We start from the raw sequence: 18,355 nt of genomic DNA, 5'->3' as shown, positions 1-18,355 counted from the left end.
TGTCCAGCTTTCACACCCATACATAGTAACAGGGAATACGATGGCATGAATTAATCTAATCTTGGTGGCCAGTTGTGAGGCTTTCCCGCCTCCCTGGGCAGTTTCCATAAAATCACTTGCTCAGACGACCATTCAGAAACAGGTACGTTTATTGGAAAGCTTCAGGTATGACTAGGCCCCACAGGGTCAAAGTTGCAAGTGCTAACATTTCCAAAAGGGAAAGATTATAAACAATTCTACACAGCAGATGTCGGTTTCATGTTTTGAGAACGATGAGATAACAATGTCAGACTATGCCTCGTACATGAACATCAAAAGTTCTCAAGAAGCTCGTTACTGCAATCTACGGAAGCCAAGGTCAGGGGAAGCAGGAGGGAATAGGAGGTGGGGAGGGAATGGGAGTCAGCGTGACATTCCAGCTTGGGGCCTGCTTAGGGTTTACAACACCAACAACCTGAACCAAAGTTAGCAAAGGTCTGCTTTGCTGCTTATACGAGCAAAAACAGAAACACACAGAAAAGAAGCACTACAGTTCCTCACACCAGTGACACATCCTTGCACTTCAAAATCTTTTCTAGCTCCTTCATGGCTGCCCTTCCCAGTCTCCATCTCCTTCTGATTTCTTGGCTGCAGTCTCCCTTTTGGTTGATGGTAGAGCCAAGGAATAGAAAGTCTTGAACAATTTCAATTGCCTCATTTTCAACCTTAAAGCTGTGTTATTCTCCTGTAGTCATTACGTTTGTTTTCTTGATGTTCAGCTGTAGTCCTGCTTTGGCACTTTCTCTTTTTACTTTCAGCAGTAGTCGTTTCAAATCTTTACTATTTTCTGCCAATAATGTAGTGTCATCAGCGTATCTCAAATTATTAATGTTCCTCCCTCCAATTTTCATGATTAGTATCCATTTTAACTAGTAACCATGAATACCCTTCTCCTCCATGAACATGTCCACTCCCCGTTAAAGCCTTCCAAGCTGGCAGCCATCAATACATCCTGGGGCAGGGAGTTCCACAGTTTAAGTGTGCTCACAGCAATACACATTAGTAAGTCAATGAGCGAGGCCAGTTTTAGGAGAGAGCTGGTAGGGGATGCCCCACCAGAACCCCAGAATTCCCTGCAATCTAAGGAAAATGTTTCTGGTCCTGGCAAGTGCTCCTGCGTGGGAAAGAAGAGGGCACGCATGGAGCTATAGGATGCAGCTTGCCACCCTCAGCAGCACCCTCGCCATTTTACCATGTATTGTACCATGGCTAATGTGAGTGCGGGGTACAGGAAAGCAATCCTACAGATTTTTTGGTTTTTTGGGTGGGTTGTCAGTTCTCATTTAACCTTGTGATTGCAAAGTGGGCCTTTGGCATGTTACCCAAGATTCCACTCTCTTAAAATTTGGCTGGTAACCCCCCCTCCCCAGGAATACCCTTCCTCACCATGAGCCCTGGCTCAGTAGAATTGTTTTTGAGTTGCTGGGATGCAGGGGAGTAGCTCTTGAGATTGTGGAACGAATGGCTTTGGGAAAAGGCACCTGGTTGGCCACTGTGTGAACAGACTGCTGGACTTGATGGGCCTTGGTCTGATCCAGAGTGGCCTTTCTTAAGTTCTTATGTACGTCCAATGTACAATATGTAGTGCTAATGTGGACCCCACACACACCAGGGAGCCACTTCATTTTTGAGCACTGTAATGCTCCATGGGCAATAAGGTTTATAGTTGTCTGTATCAATTACCAAGATAAGGTTACTTGGCTTCCAACCACCAATGTGGGGTCGATGTTGGTCATTCTTATTGTTGACGCGCCAATTCAGAACTGTTTTATGAATATGTTCTGATGCTGTGAGCGAGCAGCTGGTCAGTTATTGAAATTTAGGTCATTTATGCATGAGAGTTTTTTCTGAGGTTCCTTGCTGGCAGGACTCACACTTTCCTATTAGGAATGTATGCACCACTACTCTCCCAAACTCAAATAAAGTCTCCGCCCCTTTAAATGCTGCTCTGTGATTGCCTTCTTTTTCAGTGCTCACAATCCCCTCCCCCCAAAAAACCACAATTGCCACATTTTAAGAACAAAAACCAAAAACCGGAGCAACCTAAAAAGAAGGGGGGGAGAGAGAAATTCAAGTTTCAGTTTTAAAAAAGACTTTCTTTTGCTCAGAAAGAGCTCCCAGGAAGCAGGAAATAACTGAATCCCCATCTCTTTATACGCTGCTTTGTGATTGGCTGTGAGAGCAATCAATCTTCTTGTGTCCCCTGCTTTGCCATCTGCATGGAGCCTTCAGCCAGGCTGAGCTCAGGTTAGAGGGAAAAGTGGGATTAACAGAGGAATAGGAAGACCTGGACATTGCGAGGGCTGGCAGCGAGCTCATTTCTCATGGTCGGAAAACATGTGCATAACTCGCTGCTGGATGGAACTGTTTGCAAAGTTGGGAGGTGCAGGTTACTTTGTTATTTTACTGCATGCTTTATTTCAATTGTATGAGTTAAGTGGAGGGGAGAGAAATATGGAATATTTCTGGCCCTCACTTGGAAAAGCTTTCAGTCCCTTTAACATGTGTCAATGCCTGGAAAAGTGTAGTTCGAATCTGGAGTACAAAGCGCCTGCCACAACAAACCCTGACCGTCTGGGCAGGAAAGGTTTTCTTTCCCCTTTTCAGCATCTCTCCAGCTGGTCTCTCCAGCTGAGGGCAGCAGGAAAAGAGGAAGACCCAACAAGAGATGGATTGACTCAATAATGGAAGCCACAGCCCTCAATTTGCAAGATCTGAGCAAGACTGTCAGTTTGGAGGACATTGATCCATAGGGTCGCCATGAGTCGGAAGCGACAGCGCTTAACACACATACGTTATGATGCCAGCAGTGCATTAATATTTATTATGTTGCTGTACAATTATATAAACTTATTACAATTAAATATTTTTATTTACTGGAGTGGATATTTCCTATATTTTCCTATTGCACATTATTTTTCTGAATATGGCATCCATGTAGTCTTGTTCCTATTGATGTATAGTTGGGACATATTGAGAAAACATGGCCTCAGGAGCATTAAAATAATCTTATTTAAGCTCTTGGTTTGAGAAATATAGTGATTAGCTAAAACAACGAAAATATAGTGGAATGTTGTATGCAGTATAAAATAACAGAATTATTTTTAAATTTCTCAATTTGATTTTAGCCAGTCTCCCTCAATGTCTACCTAAATTTTTGAATGGGTTCTGTCACTGAAGAAGCTCAATATGTTTGGTTCTTGTAGGTTATCCGGGCTGTGTAACCGTGGCCTTGGTATTTTCTTTCGTGACGGGTCTCTTCACTGTCCTTCAGTGTTACTCCTCTGAAGATGCCCGCCACAGCTGCTGGCGAAACGTCAGGAAAGAAAATACCAAGACCACGGTCACCCAGCCCGGATAACCTACTAGAACCAACGAACTCTGACCGTGAAAGCCTTCGACAATATCTCAATATGTTTGTGTAATAAAACCTTTTTATCATCTTGCTTTTTCATGATTACAGAATATTACATAACCCCGATCCCGTTTTTGCCATCTCAAGGTCCTGTTTTTGTCTCAAGGAAAGATGGTCAGCCTGTCCCTGGCTGTGGGGTTACATCTGAACACGTGCATATGAACGTCTCTGATCTGCACCTGGGAAACAAGAATTTTTAAGAGAGTGGCAGATGTGGGACTTTCACTATTTTTTACTGTTACCTTTTGAATATAGCTGGCAATATTTCTGCCCCTTAGTGTATAGTACCTGGAGGTTGGCAACCCTATGGGTCCCCCTCAGTCCTCCGGAGGCTCCTCTCTGTTGCCGTCTGACGTCTGAGCATGGCGTCTGGGCGCCGCTGGATGGCACTGACTGTTTGCAAAGTTGGGAGATGCTGGTTGCTTTATGGTATTTTAATGCATGCTTTATTTCCATTGTAGGGGAGAGAAATACGGGATCTTTCTGGCCCTCTCTTGGGAAAACCCTCAGTCCCTTGAACATGTGTCAGTGCCTGGGAAAGGGGAGTTAGCAGCGGGAGAACAAAGCGCCGGCCAGAACAAACCCTGACCATCCGGGCAGGAAAGGTTTCCCTTTCCCCTCCCCAGCCTTCTTCCCCCTTTCCAGCATCTCTGCAGCTGGTCTCTCCCGCAGGGGTGGCCCCCATAGGGAGCTGCCCCACCCAGCCCCAGAGGAAGGAAGGAGGCAGCCTCTCTTCTCCCACGGTCCCAAATACTTTGGGTTTAGGGTTGCCAACCTCCAGGGGAGGCCTGGAGCTCTCTGGGAATTGCCGCTGATCTGCAGAGCTCAGTTCCCCTGGAGGAAAAGGCTGCTCTGGAGGGGGGGGGCGGGACTCTAGGGCTTTGCACCCACCGCGGACCCTCCCCTCCCCAAGCCCCGCCCCCTCCCAGGCTCCACCCCCACCGCTCTGGAATGTCCCCACCCAGATTGGCCACCCCTCGGCTCCTCCTCCATGAGTCCGCCTGGGCCCGGTTGTTGCAGGAACTACATTTCCCAGAAGGCCTTGCGAGGACAACAGCTGTAATCCCCACGTGTCCTCTGTGCAGGAGAGTGGAGGGGGACAAAGGGGTCCTGGGGAGGGGCGCCATGGGGTCCCTGCGGGGGTCTCCTCCTCCTCTCCCCGCTCCTTCCCCCCGGCTGGAGGGACAATCCGGTTCTTGCAGGTCTGCGGGGGAGGTGAGTGTTGGGGGGGGGAGGTGGGGGGATTTCCCCTGGCAAGATCTGGGCGTGGGGGGGGTCGTGTTCCCACCCCCACTCTCCTGTGTCCCAACGCGCCAGCCCTGCGTTTCTTCCCTGCTGAGCCCCCAGCCCCCCGGGGGTCCCCCCGACCCTTTTCAGCCTGCGGACACGGTGGGGAGTTCAGACACTGCAGGGTGGGCGCAGCAGCAGGAGGCGGAGCCAGACCCCCCCCCCAAATGGGGGCCAGGGCTGAGCTTCAGCCCCACCGTGGAGATCCTTCTGTGGGGTGGGGGCAGCTGCCGGCAAAGCAGCGTTTTGTAAAAATCTGCACAGCTACTCAGTGAGAAGCCCTGGCAGGGAAAGGAAACACCCCTCCTCGCTCCACCCGCTTCCCAAAAACATTTGGTGGGCCCCAGAAAAGGTGTCACCTTGGGGACCCCCGACCTAGACCGACTCTTGGTCTAATCCAGCAGCCCTGTTCCTTGGCTGCCCCCCCCCTCCTTGGCTGGCTGCACTTGTAGTGTCCTTTCCCCCCACTCCTCCGCAGGCTATAAACCCCCCAAGAGGCCTTTGGCCATATTCTGCCCCTGTAGCGGAAATGGGCTTTCGGTGTGTCCAGTCAGTCATCGGGTTTTTGTGCGAGGAAGTTTTTACTTGCATCAATTTTGCATTAGAATCTGTGCCCTGGCTGCAGCTAAAGGGGTTGTATTATTACAACACTGGAGTGATAAATAAATGCCCCCCTCTGGTAAATCAATGGCTTGAGGACCTTAGTACTTTATCAGTATTTGAATGCACGGCGTATAGACGACTCTTGCGTATGGACTTATTTTTATTTTTAGAGAGCCAACATGGTGTAGTGGTTAAGAGCGGTGGTTTGGAGCAGTGGACTCTGATCTGGAGAACCGGGTTTGATTCCCCACTCCTCCACATGAGCGGCGGAGGCTAATCTGGCGAACCGGGTTGGTTTCCCCACTCCTACACGCAAAGCCAGCTGGGTGACCTTGGGCTGGTCACAACTCTCTCAGCCCCACCTACCTCACTGTGTGTCTGTTGTGGGGAGGGGAAGGGAAGGTGATTGTAAGCCCGTTTGAGTCTCCCTTAAGTGGTAGAGAAAGTCTGCGTATCAAAACCAACCCTCCTTCTTCTAGATATTTCAAAACGTTTTATAGAGACTTAATGGTAGACCTGCCACCACTGTTGTTATATGTCTCTGTGTATACTTTTATATAGTTGCTAGATTTTGAGTTTTCTCCTTGTCTGTTATTTTTCTTCTTTTTACAAATAATAAAAATAAATACCTGTCAGAGTCTGGAAAACAAATAATGCAATTTTTCTTGCCCTCAGTTTGATGTATTGCAATATTTCACTCAGCTGACTGGCCGATGGGGTTTCATTTTTCTTTCTTCAGTGCACAGAGACAGGAAAAGAAGATCAACTGGGTCATATTTTCCTCTTTCAGGGATCACCAGTTTCCTTCGAGGAGGTGGCCATGTTCTTCACTGTGGAGGAATGGGCTCTGCTGGATCCAGGCCAAAGAAAACTCTACCGGGAAGTTATGGAGGAAAATTACAAGACCGTGGGCTCTGTGGGTAAGGATCTTTCCCCTTTTGCCAGGAATATGGAGGAGAACAGAAAGGTGGCATCTTCCTTTGGCCCTCTTGAATTTCAGAACATACTTTTGGTTGCCGCAGAAGGAAGAACAGAGCTCCCATACCTGGGGATCTTACAGTGCCTGATAAAGAGAGTGTAAAGGGCATTGATGCTAATATATTGATGCTGTGAATGTGTCAATGAGGAGGGCTCTGATTGAGAGAGAGAGAGACGATATCCTGTGAGGTTCCTGCTAGCAAATCCTTGCAGCCCATGATTTCTTCTTTGGCCTTTCCACTTTGACGTGGAGTGGCTCTCCCAAAGTCTTTGGTTTGAGTGTCAGAGGCTGATGGGAGGAGGCGAGGAATGGCCTTGTTGATTTGACTAGGCCAGAGGAGGGGCCTTTGCTGAGCGGCAGAGCTCCTCTTCTGTGACTTGAAAGTCCATGGTTCAATCCGTGGCACTTGAAAAAGGGTTTAGAAAGGGGCATTCACTTTTTTTCCTGGCCGGGCTGGGAAAGGCCCTTGCCTGAGGCCCTCCCGAGGCCCCACCCTTTGGAGTGGAATCGGCTTGGCTTGATGGAAGGTTGCTGGCAAAATCATGGCAGTATGGAAGGTTAGTTGAGATTCTCAGGGTAAAAAAAAAAAGGCATAAGAAATAATAGTGATATTATAGTTGGGGTCTGTTATAGACCACCAAGCCAGGAAGAGGACTCGGATGATACGCCCCGAGACAAGATTACAACATTTTCAAAGAGACGGGACGCAGTGGTCATGGGATAGGTCTATTATTTGTTTGTTTGTTTGCATTATTTATAGTCCGCCTTTCTCACAGGGTCTCAAGGTGGATTATGCATAGCCAGTAGAGTTACAAAAAAAAAAAGCCAGTAGAGTTAGAGTGAGCCAGTCGAGTTACAAAAAATGGGACATTCAGTAGCCCGTGCATTAGGATTTTAGAAGTCTGGAACCACCAGAAAGAACTGAAGGATAGCATAAGTATTCATATAACATATGGAGAGGTACGGAAATTACTCACAATAAGCTAAATACAGCAGTATAGACTACAGTCCCCAACCATTTATCCAAGCAAGTTTATAAGGCCTTTTTGTGCAGTGCAACCCTACTGACTGTGTAGAAAAGCCCTTGTGAATAGTTCAGTTTTGCATAGCTTGCAGAAAGGCAGGAGTCTTCCTGACCTCCTAGGAGCCGAGGGAGAGAGACGGTCCCGCAAATAAGAGGGGCCAAGGCCACGATGGGCTTTGTACGTGATAGCTAATTCAACTGATCTCCAGCCGATCGAGATCAGATCACCTGGAGAAAAATGGCCCCTTTGGCAATTGAACTCTATGGCATTGAAGTCCCTCCCCAAACCCCACCCTCCTCAGGCTCCACCCCCAAAATCTCCCGCCGGTTGCTAAGAGGGACCTAGCAACCCTAGCGAGGGTCAACCTTGTCGATAGCTTTGAGGAGCTCCACATTCCACGTCTCCACTGCGGCCTCAACAGAACACGTGTCTGGAATCCTAAAATCCCCCCAGAGCATCTTGGAATTGGGTAGGATTCACAGGCCTCTGTGGGTGGAGTGTTTTAGCCGGGACTCCTCTCCTGTGGGGTGTGGAGGCCACATTCATTCCCCTTGGTTCTAAGTAGGCAGTGAATTGAACGATAATGGAAGAACTGCAACAAAAATCAAAACCAAGGAGTAAGAAGTTGCAGAGAAACAATATGTACATTATCAATAACGGAAACAAAATATAACTTTTTACTTAAAGTACGAAAACAATCAAAAATATGTAACCAAACGATATATATAACTGTGTATTAGCAAAAATGGATACAGTATATTTCTGTATAAGACAAATCAGAAATGCATGACCAGATGTGTTTCGACCAGATGTTCTTCAGTGATCATCAAATATAAACAATATAAGACAATAAAACAGTACTAGGATACGATAAATACATGCTATATAAAGAGCCAGGGTTGCTCTGTATAGCAGTATGCAAACCTAAAAAAAAGAAGGCAATTTGAAAAAATATCTTTATAATATTATATGATAAATTTTGCCTGCCACAAATACGCAACTGGATAATTTGTACCTCATATTCTCCAGTGGGAACCAAAAGCAGCTTAAATAGTTCTTCTGTCCTCCATGTTATCCTCACAACAACCCTGCAAGGTAGTTCTGGCTGAGAGTGTACGCCTGGCCCAAGATAACCCAGGAAGCAACCAGGAAGTGTCCTGGGTATTTGAAGTGGGTTCTCTGTGATCCTTGTCAGACACTCTAACCACTATATCACACTGGCTCTGTTAGCTCAGGGAATCTCCCTATGTTTTGTACGGGGGGGGGGTATATTTTGCACCCTGCCTGCCTGTGCTGCCGTTCTCTTCTGTGGGGACACAAAGCATCTTATGTTGTATTCCTCTCCTCCATTACACTTTACAACAACCCTGTGAGACAGGTCCGGCTGAGACCCAGTGGTCCAATGTCAGGCTGCAACCCTCAGTGGCAGATTTGAGATTCGAACCCAGAACTCCACGGGCCAAGTCCGACATGCCAATGACTGCCAAACGCAAGCTATTCCAGGACAGTCAAGTGGTTAAACCCCCTGTGTTTTTTCATAGAGTGGATCTTTTCCACCTACTTGTCTCCGGTACTTGCACTTTCCTGGCTTCTCCTGAGTAAACTTTTGCATCTATTTCCAAGAACAGAGGGATGGAGTAGAGCTAATCTGTGGCAGGAGGGTCCGATTCAATTCCTTTTTGGCACTGCAAGTCGCATCCTCCTGAAGCGGGTGGCCAGTTTTGAGACACCCAAGTTCTGTCTTCCACCATCAATTGTCGCTTCCACGGCACGAAGCGCTTAGCGGGGTGGGGAGTGGGGATTATGATTCTTTCCAAGTTGCAATTCCTTCCATGTTTGGCATGGCTTTTGTGGGGGGCACCTCATTTCCCACTGTGTCTCCGGTTCCACACTGTTTCCTTTTGGTTTTCGTATGGTATAAGCCTTCCCCGCAGTGACAAGATGTTCTTAAGGTAGCCAGTGGGAAGAATTTGGGTCTCTGCTGTGAGGTAAGTTTTGTATTGAGCCTGAAGAGGACAGAGGTCACTGAAAAGGTTTTTTTTTTTTAAAGAAAACCACAGATTTATTTCTTGATGTACATATGAAGCTGCCCCACATAACAACAATTCCCAAAAACATTGGGGCAGAGGTCACTGAAAAGGGGGGGTTAAGAAAACCACAGAGATTTATTTATTGATGTACACATGAAATCGCATAACGACAAACGCACAATGAAACTTTCTCTTCCACATTCCCAAAAAGATTGAAACAGTTTTCATTCTTTCTTTGTTTTGCTGTTGCAGGGAACTACACTTCCCAGAAAATCTTGCGAGCACCAGAGAGATTCACCCAGGGGGTGGTTTTTCCTGGAGGAGGAGAAGGAAAAAGATGGGATGTGGAATTCCCCAGGGCCTCTCTTCTTTCTTGTTTCCCCCGGCGGGAGGGAGAATTTGGCTCCTGCACCTTTGCAGGAAAGGTAAGTTTGGGGTTTCCTCGACAGCTCTTGGGCAAGAATAGGGGAGGGAGAGAAATTTCATGTGAACGGGAGTGGAAGTAGAAGAGGTGGAAGGGGGGAACAGAGAGAGATGTTTCTCTGGCAAGGTCTGTGCTGGGTGTCTGGGCGTGTGCTGCTTTCTCAGGAAGCTGGTTTTTTCTGGCTGCCAAAAGGCACGGCGGAAGCAGACCATTTTCTCAGGGTCACGGCATTGCTTTCAGGGCGCGATGTCCATCCCTTCCTTCTCCCCCTCCCCCCTCCCCCTGCCCACACCACTCCGCTGTGTGCACGTGGCCTCTTCTGTGGTAGGTGGGGCTGAGAGAGTTCTGAGAGAACTGTGACTGGCCCAATGTCACCCAGCACACTTCATGTGGAGGAGTGGGGAAACCAACCTGGTTCTGCGGATCAGAGTCCACTGCTCTTAACCACTCCGCCATGCTGAAGAGTACAAAGCTTTTTTTGTAAACCTCCAGTCCAGCTGATCTGAAGAGTTTTGTGTGTGAGAAGGAGGGGAACTAACCTGTGCTGCTGCCACCTTCCTGGCTTCTCGGGAGTAAACCGTCACTTCCACTGCAAAATATCAGAGGGATTTTCTGGAGCTCGTGGGGGCCAGGAATAATAAAACGAACTTTTGTTTTAGTACTCTGCATACGAATAATTCCCCCACCCCTCAATGTAGTGGTTTCTCTTTGCCTTTTATTTGAAATCCAGAATCTGTTTTGAGATCATACAGGAGCTTACTTGCAGTTCAAGCACACGTTGTACAAACTGCAGTCATTGCACAAGGCACAGGTCTCTGGGAAGGACCCCGAGGCGGCAGGTGGGTGCTGGATGTTCTGTGCCCTACATCCCTCACCTGTGAGGCCCCATCAATCGTATGCCCGTGGGTGGATATGCTTTGGGTGTGTTAGGAAAAAAATGGAACAAAAGACATGTTGCTGCTAAGTGCTTTGATTTCTGTAAAAAGCACCAATGTACTATATTGGAACATATATTAGAACTGAGTATTGAATCATATCAACTGTACGATGTTTAACCTACTGTTATATTTTTATTTTGTTGTTGTTGTCGTTATTATAAAATAAACTTAAAGAGTTTAAAAAAAAGACATGTTGACTTTAATTAGGTCCATTTTTGTTTACAGAGCTGGAGACAAGCTTTAGAGTAACACAGAACACCTCTGCAGACAAAAATGCTTAAAGCAGAAACCTTCTCATGGAGACACAGTTTCCATGTATTTCTGGGGTGAATTGTTCAAGATGGTACAATGTCGGCTTTACGTTCCATTATAATTGTTTTTAAATTTTAATTTGACTTGACCGAGAGAAGCACAGTTCTTTGCAATTGTCTGAGTTTGTATTTCTTGGATACTTCCAATACATTATAACTGTCAGAGGCTGAAAAAAAATAATGCAATTTTCCTTGCTGTAGATTTGATGTATTGAATTCTTTTTATTTATTCAGCGGCTGATGGGGTTCTCCTTCCTTTTTTGGATGCTCAAGGTCAGGAACTGATGATGAACTGGGCCATATTTTCCTCTTTCAGAGATCTGCAGTGTCCTTTGAAGAGGTAGCCATGTTCTTCACAGAGGAGGAATGGGCTCTGCTGGATTCAGGCCAAAGAAAACTCTTCTGGGAAGTTATGGAGGAAAATTATGCAACCGTCACTTCTCTGGGTAAGGATCTTTTCCCTTTTATTATGAGCACGGAAGAGAAGGGAAGGGATGGCATCCTCCTTTGGCACTCTTGAATTTCAGGAGACCATTGTCTTTGCCCCAGAGTAAGGAATGGAACTCCTGCCCCTGGGGATGTTACAGTGCCAGAAAAGGAAAGCACTATAAATTTGAATGCTGTTCTGTATGTCAGGGAATATATCTCTGGAAGCTTGGAAGAACAGGGAGGAGAACTCTGGCCTCCTTTGCTCCCCCCCCCCTGCCCCAGACAGGAACCCTCCTCCCTTCCTTCCCCTGAAAGTTCTTGAAGGTCAGCTGTTCTCTTGCTTTGGCACTTTCTGCTTTAACTTTCACCAGTGGTCGTTTCCATATCTCAAATTGTTAATGTTCCTCCCCCAGTTTTCACTCCACCTTCATTTAAATCTAATCCATCGTTCCTTATGATATAGGGAGATAAAATACATCCTTGTCTGACACCTTAGCCAATTGGAAACCATTCTTGTTCTCCATATTCTGTGCTAACAGTAGCCTCTTGTCCAGAGTACAAGTTGCACATCGAAACAATCAGATGATGTGGCACACCCATTTCCTTTAAAGCCAGCCATGGTTTTTCATGATCAACACAGTCAAAAACTTTGCTGTAATCTATGAAACACAAGTGCTCTAGTAGTGCCTCTTCCTTTTCAGAATCCAGGTTGAACACCAGGCATTTCTCATTCCATGTATGGTAATTGTTGTAAGATTTTGATCATCACTTTACTGGCATAAAAAATTAATGTGATGGTCCGTCAGTGGCTGCACTCTTTGACGTTTCCTTTTTTTGGAACTGGAATGTAAATTGACCGTTTCCAGTCTGTAGGCCATTATTTTGTTTGCCATGTTTGTTGGCATATTCTTGACAAGACTTTGAGGGACTCCATTTCTGTGGCTTGGAATAGCTCTATTGACTTCCCGTCTGCTCCTGCTGTTTTGTTTCTCCCAAACGCTCTCGGTGCAGCTTTCACTTAACTTTCTAAAACTGCAGGTTCTTCTTCCAAAGATTCTTAATTGTAGGAATCTGTCATCCTTCTATTTCTTCTGTATAGTTTTTTTTAAATTTGTGGTGCTTTTTTTGTCTCATACAAACAAACAATTACAATTCGTAACTATTTAACATCACACATTATGATGAGTTGGATCAAGAGGTAATGACTGTAAGAATAGTAGGTTAAACCTTTACCCATTGGAGCGTATTGAGTAGTTAAAACAGGTATTTAAAATCGGGAAAAGCCAACACATCAAATTTTTCTATGATTGGAAACCATGTTTCTAAGAAAAGTGACTCGTGGTTGGGGTTTTCCATTTGCTGTACTTTTTCCGATATTTTTTCCATAATCAGGAAGTCTTTAATACGATTCAGCCACATAGAAACTGTTGGAGGATTTTTGTTTCTCCATTGTGATGCTATTGTTATTTTGCTATAGAAATAAGAGTTTGTATGAGCTGGATTCTAATCTTGGGAATTTTGGGATCGTATCCTTGATTTAGTAGTATGAGTTCTCTATAAATATCGATATCCAAATTTAGTTGTACACCTCTCTTCATAAAAGCTACAGGGTTAATCCAACCAGGGGTTTTACATTCTAAAAATCCTTTATATTTCTTCCAAGTTTGAAGTAGACCAACTCTAATAATATGGAAATTAAATTATTTATTTACTTTCTCCTTTTTATACCATAAATATGTGTGCCACCCGAAGCGTAAATTAAACCCCTCTAATTCTAATATTTTAGGATTCTCTAATAGAATCGAATTTTTTAGCCAGGTAAATTGAAGGTAAAATTGGCTAAAAAATACCTTCAATTTTTGAATTAGTTCTAATGTGATGGGCAAGGGGCTCAATTGCTAATGTGACCAATAGTGGAGACAAGGGGCACCCTTGTCTGGTTCCTCTGTATAGTCTGATTGATTCTGAAGTCAAGCCATTAACTTTTATTTTAGTAGTGGGATGTGTGTAGCTTGCTTTGATTGCTTGCCTAAATTTTGGCCCAAATTGCATTTTCTCTAATAAAAGAATTCAGTAATTAGTTTCTACCGAGTCAAACGCTTTTTTAATATCTAAAGAAATTATGACCGAATCAGTTTTCAAGCTTTTGCTATATTTAATGATATTCGAGGTTTTCCTGATATTGTTTCTTAACTGCCTATGGGGAATGAAGCCTTATTGTATTGATATAGTTTCCTATAAACTTGTTCAGTCTGGCCGATGCAAAAATTTTTGAATCTTGGTTTAGAAGAGAAATGGGCCTGTATGAGGATGGATTTGAGAGATCTTTACCTTGCTTTGGTATTAAAATTGTGGCAGATTCCGACCAGGAGGAGGGAGTTATTGCCCTTTCCATTACCATATTACAAATTTCTGTAAAAGGAGAAGCGAGTAAATGAGAAATTTTTTTGTAAAATTCTAATGGAAAGCCTTCAATTCCAGGCGCCTTGTTAATTTTTTATTTTTTTTAATAGTATCTAAAACTTCTTGGGGGGTTATGGGTTGATCTAAAAGTTTTTGGTGGTAAACTGATAAGCGATTGGTATAATCTATTGTATTTAGATAGTTCTCAATTTGTTGAGTGTTTGGTTTTTGGGAAGAGTATAATTTTGAATAGAAGGTGTGTAATAATTTTATAATAGAGTTAGAATCAGTATGGGTATGGCCCTTTTCATCCTTGATGGAACTCACCAATCTTTTTTTAATTTCTGTCGAGTTCTCCAGGCCAAATTTTTTAATGATTTAGGGCCAGAATGCCAATAGCGCTGCTTCATAAATAATGTTTTTTTGAATTTGGGAGGATTCCAAGAGTTTGAGTTTTTTCCTTTCTGTTAATAATTTTTTATAAATAGATTTACTTCCCGTTTGCTTATGAAGATGTTCTAGATTAATAATAGTAGTTGTGATGTTTTGTCTAATCTGATTTTTTTTTCTTTTTAACTGCTGAGGCCATGGCAATAAATTTTCCCCTCCATACAGCTTTAAAGGTGTCCCAACTTATTGGCAGAGCTACTCCACAATTCCAATTGAGGTCTAGATAATTTTTTATTTCAAGTTCAATTTCTTTTGCAATAGAGCCGTCTGTCAGTAAATTTCTGTTGATAGACCAATTGTAATTTTTTATATTGGTTTTGGAATTTTGTATTGTGGTTTCAACCCAGTGGTGATCAATCCATAACTTAAGTCCTATCTTTGTTGAGTTGATTTTAAATCAAAATATAATCGATTCTAGTGTATGTCTCAAATTGTGAGGAATAATAAGTGTAATCTCTGCAATTAGGATTGTGGACTCTTCACAAATCAATCATATCAAATTTTTGAAGTGTTATGACTAATTTTGATGTATTGTTTACCAGCTCAGATGGGGAACTATGTTTTTTATTTGTGATTTTAGACCTATCTAAATGAGGATTGTTAATAATATTGAAATCTGCTCCCATAATAACTTCTCCCTCTTTGAAGTTTTCTAATGTCATAAGAACATTCTCAATAAATTGAGTTTGATTGGTGTTTGGGACATATACTGATGCCAAAGTAATTTTAATGCCATTTAATAAGCCTGAAACAAAGATATACCTGCCATTATAGTCTTTACTAGTTTTTTATTGGGTAAAATTAATATTACTGGAAATTAAGATGGCAACTCCTCTTGATTTGGATGTACTGTACCATAAGCATATAATGTCTCAGCCTGTCTCTTTGATTGGAATGGTTGTGTTTAAGAATTTTTTAAGTGAGTTTTCTGAAGGAAAACTATATCAGGATGTTCTTTTAGAATCACAGACTGAATACCTTGGCCTTGATCAGATTATTTAAACCTCTACAGTTGAGGGAGATTATTTTGTGCAACATCAATAACAACTTACAAAATTATAACTCTATTACTTTATAAACTTATCTAAATTTCAATATATTTATTAAACTAAACTAAACTAGGCCCCTCCGGAAAAGGCTATACCCAAACATACACACACACAAGTTGAATAGGTGTAATAAACTCACCCTTGATATTTAACAATAGAAAGCACTTAATTCTATATCTAGCCTAATAAAATACAGGGTCAATAATAACACCTGTAGCCGGAGGGGTTATAATAAGGAGGGAGAAGATCAAGCTACCCTAAACTGCACCAGATAAGCTTGTTAAAATATGCAAAACTCGCAAATTATGTTTTAAATATGCTCAACAGTCTGGGGTTTTGTTGTCATTTTTTTAAAATTATTTTTATTATTTTCTACAGTTCAACAAAAATAAACATATCTCAACAATATATTCAGTTGTAACTACTTGTAACAAAAAAAACCTCATTGCTATTACTGAGAATATGTTATCTATAGTATTCAATGCTATCTGCTATATATGACTTCCCCGCATCTTCTTCAGTCACTAATTCTACTGGTTAACACTTTTGCATTTCAATTTAATTTCTAATCCTTATTTTCTCTCATACAGATTTGCTTTAAGCTATCTATACTACTTCTGTAAGCAATTTCAAGTCCTACCTAGTTATATAGAGACAATGATGATAATATTATAACATTCTATTATTCTATAATAAAGGGATTAGGTCAATACATAAACAAATTTTCCCATTAGAAATTCATCAAAGTAAATCCACTGTGCCTCCCTTACACCCCAAAAATAAGCATCATTTTAGCCATTATCTTGTTTTGGGAGGGGATCTGCCAGTCCTTCTTTATTTCCCAATCCCCACCCCCCGTTTTTCAGTATAGTAGCTGCATTTCTGGCCTCTGAAAATGTAAAAGAAGATCCCAGTGATTGTATCCATTGGCTTCTTGTTAAAATTTCCAGCAGCTTCTTGGTAAAATCCTTCGTCATGTCTCCCTCCATCGCTGGCTGCCAGGAAGTGTTTTCTTGGGATAATAATGTTCCTCCTGTCAGCAGTAACTCAGACAAGTAGATTGTAGAGGTATTGAATTCTCTCATGTTGCTCTCTCTCATTGCCAGCTGGTCACTTGCAGCTACCTCTTTAAAAATAAATTGTTCTAATTCATTGTCATTTTTTCCAGATTTTATCACCATTTCCACATAGCATTCAATTGTCATCTCCTTAGTAGAATCTTTTTTTTCCATTGACATAATTGTTGTCATATCTTGGGTCTTCATATCGTGGATCTCCTCAATAATTGTGTCCAGTTTTCCATTAATTAATTTAAATAGGATATTCATCACCTCAGCTAGCTGAAATACTTGATGTGAGAGCGCTTGTTGTTTTTCAAAGACTAAATCTTGTTGCACTGCAAACATGTCCATTTGTTTGAGTAACATCTCTTCCATCCTCTTGTTTGACATATCTGCTTGTATTCTTATATAGAAGCAGGCTTTGTAATTTTCAAGATATCCTCAATTACGCTTCAAAGCGGCACAGATAAAGAAAAGAAAGTAGACAGGAAACTGCAGTGTCATAGACCCTGCGTCGTCTCCTCTCGGTGGTTAAGTGGTAGGAACGATTTGATGGTTACACCGGGGAGATTCACTTCAAGTCTTCCAATCTGCCCTGTCTTTTCGATGGTAACAAAGCCCTTCTTATTATCTTCCGGTCTTAAGAGGCGACGTGGCTGGACTGATTGAATCAAAGAGAGCCGGAAGTGGGGGGGGGGAAGGTTTTCGTCTCCCTCCCTCCCCTCAAAGCATTTAATTGGTAGTTGTAAAGTCATTCAAAAGTCCCTTTTATTGCGTCTACTCACTGATCAAGTTGATAAGTTCTTAGTCGGTTTATTTAATGGCATTTGTTTATTTAAAAAGACTCGTTACGCTGGGCAGGGAGTCGCCGGTTTTCGTAGGTGTTTTTAACGTCATTCAGGTCTTCTCAATCAAGATAAAGGCAAAAAGTGTCTTTTTACGCACTCTGACTTCCAAAGGTGAGGCTTCTTGTTCTTTTCATAGATTCTTTGATGTTAATATATAGAGGAGGTCAAAGCCTAAATCCAAAGAGTCGTCCGTGGCAATGGTAGCCCCTATGTGCTGGCGGGGACAGCTTCCAAATCTCCGAGAGGCTTAATAAAAGCTCTCTCAGAGAATATGGGAGTCCAAACCGCTCTTGAAGGCTGCAGGGGAATTTCCTGCTTCCCGATCCACTATTTAGGACCGAGTTGGTGTGCTTTTTGCACTCCAAATCTAAACGACTCTTGGTGTCTCCTGGGAGCCCCCAGGAAACAATGGCGCTCGGACCAAACGCTCTACAGGAAGTCGGGTTTTGTTGTCATTTTTTGTGTGTGAGAGAGAAATGCTTATTCAGTTCTGTGGAGCCTTTAGTTGGTTGAGTTTTCGCCAGATCTTCATTCAAGGTTTCCTTTATATCTATCTGTAAGTCTTGAAGGAGTTTGTATCCTGAGTCCAGGTCTTCAGCTGTGAAGGTATGGCCATTTTTTTGTACCAAAATATTTGAATTAGGCAGCCATTTGTATCTTGTAGATGCTGCTGAAAGAGAGGATGTGATGGGTTTCAGGATTCTTCTTTTAGCAAGGGATTCCGGTGCAAGATCTGGAAAAACTTTGATTTTCAACTGTTTAAAAAGAAGAAAACCATTAGCTGTGGCCTCGTTGTAAATCTTGTTTTTAGTTCTGTTGTCTGGTATTTTCACTATAATGTCTCTCCTTAATGATGAGTCTGGTTTAGGAATGGGGCCTGATCTATATGCTTGAGTAATATAGGGAGCAACCCCGTCCTCCAAGTTGAATATATTAGCTAACCAAGTAGCTATGAATATTTCCAGAGGTTCGGATTGTTCCACCTTCTCGGAGAAGCCTCTAAATTTCAAATTATTTTGACTCAGTTTATTCTCCATAATGATTATTTTTTCTTTCAAGGTGAC

The 18,355-nt window shown here is 43.0% G+C and overlaps 1 protein-coding gene across 1 annotated transcript in view; it reads left to right on the top strand.

Moving 5' to 3' along the window:
* Positions 1 to 283: 283 nt before the first annotated feature.
* Positions 284 to 18,355, top strand: part of LOC130478872 (zinc finger protein 420-like) — a 41,453-nt gene continuing 23,381 nt past the window's right edge. The window contains exons 1-4 of the mRNA XM_056851116.1: positions 284 to 357; positions 4,540 to 4,669; positions 6,135 to 6,264; positions 9,631 to 9,803. Coding sequence (XP_056707094.1) covers positions 284 to 357; positions 4,540 to 4,669; positions 6,135 to 6,264; positions 9,631 to 9,803 — 507 coding nt within the window. The remainder of the gene's footprint in view (positions 358 to 4,539; positions 4,670 to 6,134; positions 6,265 to 9,630; positions 9,804 to 18,355) is intronic.

The sequence above is a fragment of the Euleptes europaea genome, chromosome 6, assembly GCF_029931775.1.
Source record: "Euleptes europaea isolate rEulEur1 chromosome 6, rEulEur1.hap1, whole genome shotgun sequence".
NCBI classification, from domain to species: Eukaryota; Metazoa; Chordata; class Lepidosauria; order Squamata; family Sphaerodactylidae; genus Euleptes; species Euleptes europaea.
This window is presented reverse-complemented; position numbering and strand designations above follow the sequence as displayed.